A 12233-nucleotide genomic window follows, 5' to 3' on the forward strand; every position below is an offset into this window, starting at 1 on the left:
CTATGAACATAGACCCCAAGATCTCTCTGTTCCTCCACCTTGCTAAGAACCCTACCGTTAACCCTGTATTCCGCATTCTTATTTGTCTTTCCAAAATGGACAACCTCACACTTGGCAGGGTTGAACTCCATCTGCCACTCCTCAGTCCAGCTCTGCATCATATCTAAGTCCCTTTGCAGCCGACAATAGCCCTCCTCACTATCCAGATGGTTAACATGGTTTCGTCAAGGGCAGGTCGTGTCTCACAAACCTCATTGAGTTTTTTGAGAAGGTGACCAGGCACGTAGATGAGGGTAGGACAGTTGACAGGGTATCCAGTATAAGGTTTCACATGGTAGGCTGTTGGAGAAAATTCAGGGGCATGGAATTGAGGGTGATTTAGCAGTTTGGATTAGAAACTGGCTTTCTGAAAGAAGACAGCAAGTTGTGGTTGATGGAAAATATTCAACCTGGAGTCCAGTTACTAGTGGTGTGCCACAAGGATCTGTTTTGGGACCACTGCTGTTTGTCTTTTTTATAAATGCAGGCATAGATGGATGGATTAGTACATTTGCAGATGACATTAAAGTCGGTGGAGTAGTGGACAGTGTGGAAGAATGTTACAGGTTGCAGGGGGACGTGGATAAACTGCAGAATTGGGTTGAGAGGTGGCAAATGGAGTTCAATGCAGCTAAATGTGAGGTGATGCACTTTGGGAAGAATAACAGGAAGGCAGAGTACTGGGTCAATGGAAAGGTTCTTGGTAGTGTGGATGTGCAGAGGGATCTTGGAGTCCATGTACATAGATCCCTGAAAGTTGGCACCCAGGTGGATAGTGCTGTTACGAAGGCATACGGTGTGTTAGGTTTCATCCGTAGAGGGATTGAGTTCCGGAGCCGCAATATCATGCTGCAACTATACAAAACACTGGTGTGGCCACTCTTGGAATGTTGTGTACAGTTCTGGTCCCCATATTTCGAGAAGGATGTGGAAGCATTGGAAAAGGTGCAGAGCAGGTTTATCAGGATGTTGCCTGGTCTGGAGAGAAGGTCTTATGATGAAAGGCTGAGAGACTTGAACCTGTTCTCATTGGCAAGAAGAAGGCTAAGAGGGGATTTGGTAGAGACATACAAGGTGACCAGAGGATTAGAGAAGGTAGACAGTGAAAGTCTTTTTCCTAGGATGATGATGTCAGCGTGCACGAGGGGGCGTAACTACAAATTGAGGAGTGATAGATTTAAGACAGATGTCAGAGGCAGGTTCTTTACGCAGAGAATGGTAAGGGTGTGAAATGCACTACCTGCTAATGTAGTCAACTCAGCCACATTAGGGAGATTTAAACAATCCTTAGATAAGCACATGGATGATTTTGGGATAGTGTAGGGGGACAAGCTGAGAATAGTTCACAGGTCAGTGCAACATCGAGGGCCGAAGGGCCTGTTCTGCGCTGCATTACTCCATGTTCTATCAATGTCTTTGATATCCAAATGTCTCAGGGACGAATGTAAGGCCAGGAAGATGACACGGTAGGTGAACCACAGTGGATCAAGGCAAATTGGAGGGCTGGGGTACACTATTACAATACATTTGGTGCATCATTAGAACACTGTTAAGATGCATTACCAAGGTAAAGAACTATCTTAGTTGCTTAGTCAACTGCCTTTCAGGAGGAGTGGCAGATGTTAATTAGCTTAATTTATAATTTTCAAAAAAAGTGTTTCCTCAGTGCTATATTCAAGCGGCTAGACTTTTACTCAAGCCATAACCTTCTCACTCAGATCAGTGAGTGAGGCTTGTCCAGCACCTGCAAGTGAGTTCATATTGTGCAACCTTCATTCAAAAGTTCACAGCTGACTGAATTCCTTGTTGCAAAGTTACTTTAAATGAGCAAAGAGATCAGGTAAAGTAAACGAAATCATATTTTTGGATGAATGCGAATTGAGTAATTCTTAGAGTAAAAACTCTGGCATTGTGAAGACAAAAATCAATTGAGACCAAGTATAATTTTTGAAATAATCATGTCGACCATTGAGGCAAGACAACATCACTCTAGAACCATTCAATGTGAACAAGTAGGATGCAACAGAAATGTAGGACACAACTTAGAAAGCAACTTAACATGTAGAAAGATATTAGCAGATTAACGCTTCACCAATTCTGAAACAATTCATTATTCGCTATATTAAATAAAGCACCAAACTATTAAACAAGTTAATCCTTCATAATGGGAATGGAATGACGCAAGATTACCTTTTTCAAACATAAAACAGTACAGCACATGAACTTGTTGTTAGTCCCACTGACCATGATGTCATTCTAAACTAATCCCATCTGCCTGCTCATTACCCATATCCCACAATGCCTGTTTATTCATGTGTCTGTCTAAATACCTCTTAAACTTTGCTAATAAATCTGCTTTTACCAGTTCCCCTGGCAGCTCATATCAGACACCTACCACCCGCTGTATAAAACATTTTCCTCACACATCTCCTATAAACATTTTCCCTTCTCACATTAAACTCATGTCCCCTGCTATTTGACATTTCTATCTTTTTTGCCTCATTATGAACAGCAATACCTTTAAGTGACCCGAATGAAGAGAACTAGTAACTTTCAGTTCAAATACTTAATTACTTGGATCCATTTCTTTCATCCTCCAAATCAGCAAGAGTCATTCGTTTATTTTAACCCATCAAAACATATCTGGAAGTTTCGATATCTCACCTGACTACTCTTTATTTCAGATTCTCCTTGATCATCTCCAAGTGAGATCTGATCGCTGGGCAACGAATCTTTGCTTATGGATGCGAACAAGTCCATCCTTGACGTAGACAGCTTAGTTTCACTTCTTTGTGGATTGATATCAAGTTCCTTGCTTTTGTTGCTGTTAATTTGTTGCTGGAGAAAGTTGAAAGGCTTTCTATTTTCAACAGGTGGACGCTGGTTGTTTGCAGCTGTGGCTCTGCCATGAGAATCACTCCCAATACTCCGCTGACCAAAAACATCACAATATTTAGTGCAAAATACATTAATTCTAGTATGCAAATCTTTTCATTCAGACTAATAACAAGCCTTTATTCTTATTAAGTATATTAATTTTGCTTCCAGTTTCAATTTTTCAACTTTCAGGCTTCTATTTTTAAACCGGCAAGTTGCATTCCTGTCAAACAAATGACAGACAATGACCACCAGCAACAAGAAAAGTTTACATTATCTCCTCTTGAGACATTCAACAGCTTTACTATCATCCTGGGGCTTACCATTAACCAGAAACTGAACTGGACCAATAATATCACAGCTGTGGCTTCAAGTGCAGCTGAGAGGTAGGAAATTCAATGACACATAGCGCACTTCCTGACTTCTCAAAGCCTTTCCGCCTTCTTCAGAGCAAAAATCAAAGTGTGATAGAATACTCTACATTTCTAATTTGCACAACTTAAGGGAACCTGAACAGTATCTATAAATGTGACAAATGATACTACTTCAGTTGTGGCTGGTGGGTTTAAACACAACAGTTCATGTTCCCAAAGCCCCTACAAGAAGGAAATGTTGGCTAGCAGATCAACCAAACATATGACTTATTCAGTTTAACTAATTTCTACAATCTCAGTGTTGTGTTTGCTGCATTATCTCAAACTTTCTTCGAGAAGGTCAGCACATAAAGACTAAACCAGCATTGGGACAGTGAAATTTCTATTTTTTACTGAACAAAGGAAGGATGGACATTCCCTTTCCACCCACAAACACACATCAAACATATTTGCGATTTTGAACACTTCCTCTTGAGATTTTGATAGGAAAAATTGAACTTACCAAATATTTTCCAAAAAGGTTACAGAAAATGAAGATTAAAATATCTCTCAGGCAAGATTTCATCTCTTAACTTACCTCATCCAAATCACTGAAATTTATACGCTGTTTCAGCCTTTCAAGCTCTGCCGAGTCTGCAACAGAGAAATGAGACGCATGCTTTGTGGGAGGATAACTCTTGGGGGTTTTAGCCCTTCGTCGACCAACCCCTGGAGAGGATTCAGGAGAGATGTCATTTGTAAGTCGGCTTTCACTTCCTGCACTTAACTTTTTCTTGTTCTTCTCAGATGACCTGTTAGCTTTCTTGTACTGAAGACTCCAATCCTGAAAATAAAAATACAAATGTTGTCATGATCCCAGCTGACTGCAACACTGGACAATCAAATCCCAAAATGTAACTTGACTTGATAGACAAGTTTTGATTTTCCATTTGTTTACAGTGGTAGTCAGTCCCTGAACATTTTCACAAGAGATAATGTATTTTCCACAAAAGAACAAAAATGGTTATTACATCAAAGACAAAGGAACAAACTATAGTACAAAGAATTATTTGAAACATATACATTACAAATATCAGCAGTAAAGAGGCAACCCTTATATCCCAATTATAACCTCGGGGTACCCAAATTTCACTGAAGGTGGCTGCTTTTTCTATGCTAAAGCTGGCATGGCTTGAGTTGTTTTTATGGAAAATTCCTGTGCATTCATTGATCCTTGAAAGCAGAGTTGCAGGTGTGTAGAACAATGAAGAAAGCGTTTGTTATGCTTTTCTTTTATTGGTCAGAGCATTGCGTTTAGGAGTTAGGAGGTCATGTTTCAGCTGTACAGGACACTGGTTAGGCCACTTTTGGAATGTTGTGTGCAATTCTGGTCTCCCTCCTATGAAAAGGATGTTGTGAAACCTGAAAGGACTTAAAAATGATTTACAAGGAAGTTGCCAGAGTTAGAGGGTTTGAGCTATTGGGAGATGTTGAATAGGCTGGGACTGTTTTCTGCAGAGTGTCAGAGGCTGAGGGGTGACCTTGTAGAGGTTTACAAAATAATGAGAGGCATGGATAGGGTAAATAGATAAGGTCTTTTCCCTGGGATGGGGGAGTCCAGAACTAGAGGGCATTGGTTTAAGTTGAGATGGGGAAAGATTTAACTTTTCCACGCACAGGGTATGTGTATATGGAATGAGCTGCCAGAGGAGGCTGATACAATTCCAACATATAAAAGGCACAAATAGGAAGGGTTGGGTGAGATATGGGCTGTCTGCTGGCAAATGGGACTAGATTAATTTAGGATATCTGGTCAGCATGGACAATTTGGACCAAAGAGTCTGTTTCCACACAGTAAATCTCAATGACTCTATGACTGTATGCAATTTTCATCAATTAATATGCCTCTGACATCTTTTGCTGCTTTCTTGTTCACTGTTTATATTGAACACAAGTTCCACACACTCATTTATCTAACTGTCTTGTATGATGCACTTCTCACTGACATCACCAAAGCACTTTACTTCTTCAGTCTTGATGTTTCCAACTTTGATTTCTCTCCAGTCCTGCGTCATGACAATTTTTGACACTGTCAATTACAGCACCTCTGTAATACACCTCCTCTCTCGAAAAGAGGCAGTTTTCTGTCCCCCTTTCTTGGTATATTGTAAACCTCAAGCCAGAAAACATCTCAGTAATTACTCCTCAGAGTTTTGGAACAGGAAGGATACCTTACCTGTCATTTAGCTATACACACATGAATTCTTGGAAATGGTTTGTTTAGTTCACTGTTCAAAATGGTTTTATGGCTTTATCAGTGATACAAATAAGTTATATATCACAGAACTGAAAAATAAAATCCATTTTTGCTTTATATTACAACCTAATTTTCAAAAATACAATATATTTTGAGCCTTTATCACATTGTTCTATGGCTACCAGTGCAGTGACTTTTTGATTACTTGTGTTAAATAAAAGCCACTAATCATCCAAAACAGATAGTCACAGCAGAATACTATGGTATAGATAAATGTGGGTGTGCTTATAATCATAAAAAAGTAAGCATGCAGCTATAGTACAGACTCAAAGCAAGTACAACTTTGACCTTTATTGCAATGGGAACTAAAAACATTCGTAAAGAGGCTTTGCTACAATTTCAGAGGGCATTGGGAAGATCAGAGAAAATTGTGTGCAGTTCTGGTCACCTTTAAGGAGGGACATACTTGTAATGGATGCATGCAACGATTCACTAGTCTGATTCTGGGGTCAAAGGGGTTTTCTAGTGGAGAAAGAATATGTCGATAGACATTGGAGCTTCTAACAGAACAAGAAACAATCTTATTGAAATGCAAGATTCTAAGGGGAGTTTGACCGTTAAGAGGAAGATTCCCCTCATGACGGAATCAGAACTGGGGTCACAGTTAAGTTAGACAGATTTTTGATTGTCAAGGAAGTCAAGTTTATGTGACCTAGTTGGGGCAAAAAGAGTGATACAAGCTGAGATGAAGGACAAGGCTCAAATATTCACCGCATACACAAAAAAAAGCATACTAACAATATCAGTATAAATGGAGATGGTAGTTAACTTTTGTGGTGAAAATTGATAGGCAATCTTGAAATGTTTGGCCATGTTTAGAGCTACAGGTGGTCTAGGTCTAGTCTGGGTAGTTTTTACCCCAGGTTACACAAGATATGAGGGTGGATATAGGACGACTTACAATCTTCCAATTTTATCCAGATACAGTTGAAGTGAAAAACACATGTATTTGCAAAAATGCACTGCTATTCTAGAAATTGTGTAAAGATTAACAAGTACTATCCTGCCTGCTTTTTGAAAACTGTTTCTCTAACATTCAGCATGGTTGTCTCCTATATATACTATAGTTGGTCAATGTCTAAGTCATTTTGCTTCATTGCAAACCCAATGGCAGAGAATTTGTGATCAGCAATGAAGCAAGAGCACTAGCCAAAGAACTCAAAGTAAACTGCAGTGACCATGAAATAACCCTTACTGAAATAGAATGATCTCTCTGGGAAGAACAAGAATTCGTACTGATATTGCACATTTAATATAATTGAATTTCAGGGCACTTCTCAGAGAACTAAAAGGTTAGTCACATAAGGAAAAATGACAGATAATGAAATACTTGGTCAAACCAGAGTTTTAAAAATCTATCTCCCAGTAAGAAAGTTAGAGCAATCAGAGTCAAAGCTGACTTGTCAAAATGGGTCAATACGTATGAAGGCAATTTGATATTTTTTAAATTCCTTCCTAAGAATGTGGGATTTGCTGACTAGACCAGTCTTCACTGCACATCCGCAATTCCTAATGAAAAAGTGGTGGCGGTCCACACAGCATCACTATATCTACAGTGCTGTTACTGAGATAATTTCAGATGACCCAGCCACAGTCAAAGAATGATGATAAATCGCCAAATTAGTGTGGCTGGCAGGGAACCTGCAGGGGTGGTGCTCCCATACATCTGCTACCTTTTTATTCTAGATTGTAGAAGTTGTGCATGTGGAGGATGCTGTACAAAGAGCATCTTTGTATCTTATAAATGGTACACACTTTGGAGTGTCTGTTCGCTGAGCAACTAGTTTGTAATGCAGAGTGATGCCAACAGTGTGGGTTCAATTCCCACTCCAGCTGAAGTTACCATGAAGGATTTTCCTTCTCAACCCCTCCCCTGTCCTGAAGCATGCTGACCCTCAGGTTAAACTACCACCAGTTGTTTCTTTCTAATGAGATGCAACACTACAGCAACTTTACTTTTACCGTTTGCTGTTGCTCAGTCACCAATTGTGGAAGTGTTGGATAGGGTGCCAATCAAGCAAACTGCTTTGCCCAGAATGGTCTGGAGATTCTTGAGTATTTTTGGAGTTGCTATTGTCCAGTTATAGAGATATACAACATGAAAACAGATCCTTCGGTCCAACTCATCCATGATATCCTAAACTAATCTAGTTGTATTTACCAGCACTTCACCCATATCCATAAGACATAGGAGCAGAAATTAAATCATTCAGCCCATGGAGTCTGCTCCACCATTCAATCATGGCTGATAAGTTTCTCAACCCCATTCTCCCCGCAATCCTTGATCCCCTTGATATTGAAGAACCTATCTATCTCATTCTTAACGGTACTCAATGACCTGGCCTCCATAGCCTTCTGTGGCAATGAATTTCACAGATTCACCACTCTCGAGCTGAAGTCTCTCTTTATCTCCATTCTAAAAAGTCTTCCCTTTATTCTCAGGATATGGAGAAAGTGAGGACTGCAGATGCTGGAGTACCAGAGTTGAAAACTGTAGTGCTGGAAAAACATAGCAGGCCAGGCAGCATCCAAGGAGCAGGAGAATCGACTTTTCAGGCATAAGCCCTTCTTCCTATGCCAGAAACATCGATTCTCAGGCTATGCCCTCAGGTCCTAGTCTCTCCTATCAATGGAAACATCTTCCCAACATTTACTCTGTCCAGAGTATTCTGTATGTTTCAAAATGATCTCCCCTCATCCTTCTCAACTCCACTGAATATAAACCAAGAGTCTTAAAAGGTTCCTTATATGTTAAGCTTTTCATTCCTGGGACCATTCTAATGAACCCCGTCTGAACACACTCCACGGCCAGTACAACCTTACTGAAAATATAGGGCCCAAAACTGCACACAATACTCTAAACGTGGGCTGATCAGAGCCTTATAGAGCCTCAGAAGTACATCCCTGCTTTTATATTCAAGTCCTCTCAAAATAAATGCCATCATTGTATTTGTCTTCCTAAGTACTGACTCAACCTGTAAGTTTACGTTGAGAGAATCCTGGTCTCTTTGCACTTCAAACTTCTGCATTTTCTCCCAATTTTGAAAGTAATCTATATCTCTTTTCCACATTGTAATCCATATGCCATTTCTTTGCCCAACCTCCTAATGTGACTAAATCCTCGTGCAGACTCTCCGCCTCCTCAATGCTCACCTGCCCTCTACCTATCTTTGTATCATCTGCAAACTTAGCCAGAAAGCCCTCAGCTCCTTCATCTAGATCAATAACGCATTAAGTGAAAGGTTGCAGTCCCAACACTGACCCTTGCAGATGACCATTCGTCACCAGCTGCCAGCTTGAGAAGGACCTTTTTATTCCCACTCTCTGCTTTTGTCAGCATGGATAGCCAAGCTTCTATCCATACCTTGCCTCTGACACCATGGGCCCTTATTTTATTCAGTAGCCTCGTGTGCAGCACCTTCTTGAAGTCCAGGTAGATAACATCTATCGGCTCTCCTTGGTCTAAACTGCCTGTTACGCCCTCAAAAAGATTCTAGCAGATTTGTCAGACATGACTCCCCTTGATGAGACCATGCTGACTTTGCCCTATTTTACCATACACTTCCAAGTGTTCAGAAATCTCATCCCTGACAATCCTCTAAACCCTTCCTATTCATATACCGTCCAGATGCCCTTTAACTATTGTAATTGTACCAACCTTCACCACATCCTATGGCAGCTCATTCCATACATGCAACACCTTCGATGTGAAAAGGTGCCTCTTCTTACGTCCCTTTTATATCTTCCCCCTCTCACCCTAAATTTATGCCCTCTAGTTCTGGGCTTCCCCATCCCAGGGAAAAGACCTTGTCTATTTATAAATGTCTGCAAAGGTCCCCCTCAGTAAAATGGAGGCTGTTCCATCACATTCCCAATGTTGACACATCATACTGCACAAGCTTTGAGGAAAGTTATTTTCCACGGAATTCGGAGGATCTGACTTGTTCTTGTAGCTTCATTATTGAAACAGCTGATCCAGCACAGCTCCTTAGTCAATAATAGCCCCTCGGATGTTGAAATTGGGAGATTCAGCAATAATAAGGCCATTGAATATCAAGGATGATGGTTGAATTTTCTCTCAGCAGAGATGGTTATTATGCAATATTTGCGTGGCAAAAATGTTTCTTATCACAAAATAGTACAACAAAGGAACAGACCCTTCAGCTGACCATGACACCATTCTAAACTAAATCACATTGCCCATATTCCTCTATGCCCTTGTTCACATGTCTGTCCAAGTGCCTCTTAAACACTGCTATCATCTCTACTTCTAGCACTTAACCTTTAAGGTATCCACCTACCGCCGTGTAATAAAACTTTCCTCGCACATCACTTTCAAACTTTTCCCCTATGCCCCTAGCATTTGACATTTCCAATTTGGGAAAAAGATTTCAAGTTATTGCTGCCTCTCAATTTTTGATACTTGTATCAGGTAGCCCCTCAGCCTCTGATGCAGTAACCAAAACAACCAAATTCAAAACCAAAAACTGCTGAAAAAGCTAAACAGGTCTGGCAGCATCTGTGGTGAGAAATCAGAGTTAACATTTTGGGTCCAGTGACCGTTCCTCAGAACTTAAACCCAAATCTTAAAACTAAAATAACCCAAATTTGTCCATAGCTAATTCACTCCAATCCAGGCAACATTGTCTTTTGCACTCTCTCCAGATTCCACATTCTTCCTATAGGATGGTAACCAGAACTGCACAAAATATTCCAAATATCATCTAATTGAAGTGTTTTAGAGCTGCATCACAACTTACCAACTTTTATACTCAATGCTCCAACCAATAAAGGCAAGAATGCCATAAACCTTCTTTTGCACTTGATCCATTTATGTTGCCACATTCAGGGAGCTATGGACTTCACCCCAAGACCCCTCCCTATAACAATGCTCCTAAGGGTTCTGCCATTTACCGTGTATTTTTCTCTCGCATTTGACCTCCCAAACTGCATCACTTCACACCTGTCGGATTAAACTCCATCTGCCATTTCTCCGCCCAATTTTCCAACTGGTCTATATCCTTCTGTATCTTTTGATATCCTTCCTCACTATCCACAACTCCACAAATTTTCATGACATCAAGGCATACAACATGGAAACAGACTCTTCAGTCCAACCCCATGCATGCCTATCTCTTGCACACAGTATACCTGCAACTGAGATGACTGAATACCAATCATAATAATGTGCCTTTGTGGAGTCATCTTTGGGAAAATATCTCTAGATTTGAAAAATTATGCAGTGGAATTTCAGAGGAGCCTGGACTACATGGGCCACAGTGAGATTTGTGGCAGAATTAGTCAAGACGTCCAGCAAGGCCAATCTCAACATAGGGAGGGCGACCTTGCAGAGGTTTATAAAATTGTGAGGGATATAGAGAAGGTGAAAGGCAGGTGTCTTTTCCCTTGGGTGGGGCTTTTTTTAAGACTAGTGGACATATGTTTAAGATGAGAGGAAAAAGATTTTAAAAAAGACACAAGGGGCAATTTTTTTTCGAAGAGTGGAATGAACTTGCACACGAAGTGGTCGATGCGGGTACAGTTACAACTTTTAAAAGACATGTAGATAAATACAGGAATAAGAAACAAGTCCTTCAGAATCCTTCACAAACACCTGATGAAGGATAAGCGCTCCAAAAGCTAGTGTGCTTCCAATTAAACCTGTTGGACTATAATCTGGTGTTGTGTGATTTTTAACTCTGTTTCTGATGTAAGGGACCTTCATTTGTTGTCTTTTTCTATTAATTTACCTATAGGAGTGTTAAAGTTCAATAGTTTTCCCTGCAAGCTTACAGTGATGCTCTATTTTCCTTCTCTTAATCAATCCCTTTATCCTCCTATGCTGAAATCTAAGCTGTCCCCAATCCTCAGGTTTTACCATGATTTTTGGTGCATTTGTATTCCTTGAATCTAATATTATGCCTAATTTCCCTTTCTGAGCCAGAGTTAGGCCACCTTTCTGGCTTTCTTTTTGTGCCAGAGAGGAATGAAGAGTTGTTGAAAATCCTCTATGCATTCTTCAAATATTTGCCATTGCCTAGTCACCAAAAACATCTGCTAAGGTGGCTGTGGAGTAGGACTACTGATCCTGGGGACCATCTATTCTTCTTGTTTCTTCTCTTTTTATCCTCTTATCTTTCTTTGCTTTTGCTTCTTTTTTATTTTATTTACTTATTGTTGAAAAGCTCTCGGCAACTGCATTGGCTGCAGCAGGTTAGCCCGGTGCAGATTTGTGGCAGTGACACTGGAAGAGATTGCGGATTCCCAATGGCTTCTGCACTGATGAGATTATTCTAGCACCGATTCATGGCTGCTGTTGCAAAGGCAAGTTTGGGGTGGACCCAAAGCGGACTCATGGAGGTACCAGTGCAGTACCCAATGGCATTGATGGCACCTGCAGTGGCGAGATCCAGCAAGGACTCAGTGACAATAGGTGCAGGAGTAGGCCATTCTGCCCTTCGAGCCTGCACCACCATTCAATATGCTCATGGCTGATCATCCTTAATCAGTGTCCTGTTCCTGCCTTATCTCCATAACCCTTGATTCCACAATCCTTGAGCTCTATCCAACTCTTTCTTAAATGAATCCAGAGACTGGGCTTCCACTGCCCTCTGGGGCAGAGCACTCCACACAGCCACCACTCTCTG

General features: G+C 40.7%; 1 protein-coding gene across 8 annotated transcripts in view; it reads right to left on the bottom strand.

Annotated features, from left to right (window-relative positions):
- pcm1 (pericentriolar material 1) overlaps nucleotides 1-12233 on the bottom strand; it is a 149095-nt gene that overhangs the window by 132989 nt on the left and 3873 nt on the right. For all 8 annotated transcript variants that reach the window (XM_043689926.1, XM_043689959.1, XM_043689950.1 and 5 more), the window contains exons 3-4: nucleotides 3868-4113; nucleotides 2704-2970 (exon numbers count right to left, since the gene is read on the bottom strand). In XM_043689926.1, the coding sequence (XP_043545861.1) occupies nucleotides 2704-2970; nucleotides 3868-4113 (513 nt within the window). The remainder of the gene's footprint in view (nucleotides 1-2703; nucleotides 2971-3867; nucleotides 4114-12233) is intronic.

The sequence above is a fragment of the Chiloscyllium plagiosum genome, chromosome 1 (genome assembly GCF_004010195.1).
Source record: "Chiloscyllium plagiosum isolate BGI_BamShark_2017 chromosome 1, ASM401019v2, whole genome shotgun sequence".
Lineage (NCBI taxonomy): Eukaryota > Metazoa > Chordata > Chondrichthyes > Orectolobiformes > Hemiscylliidae > Chiloscyllium > Chiloscyllium plagiosum.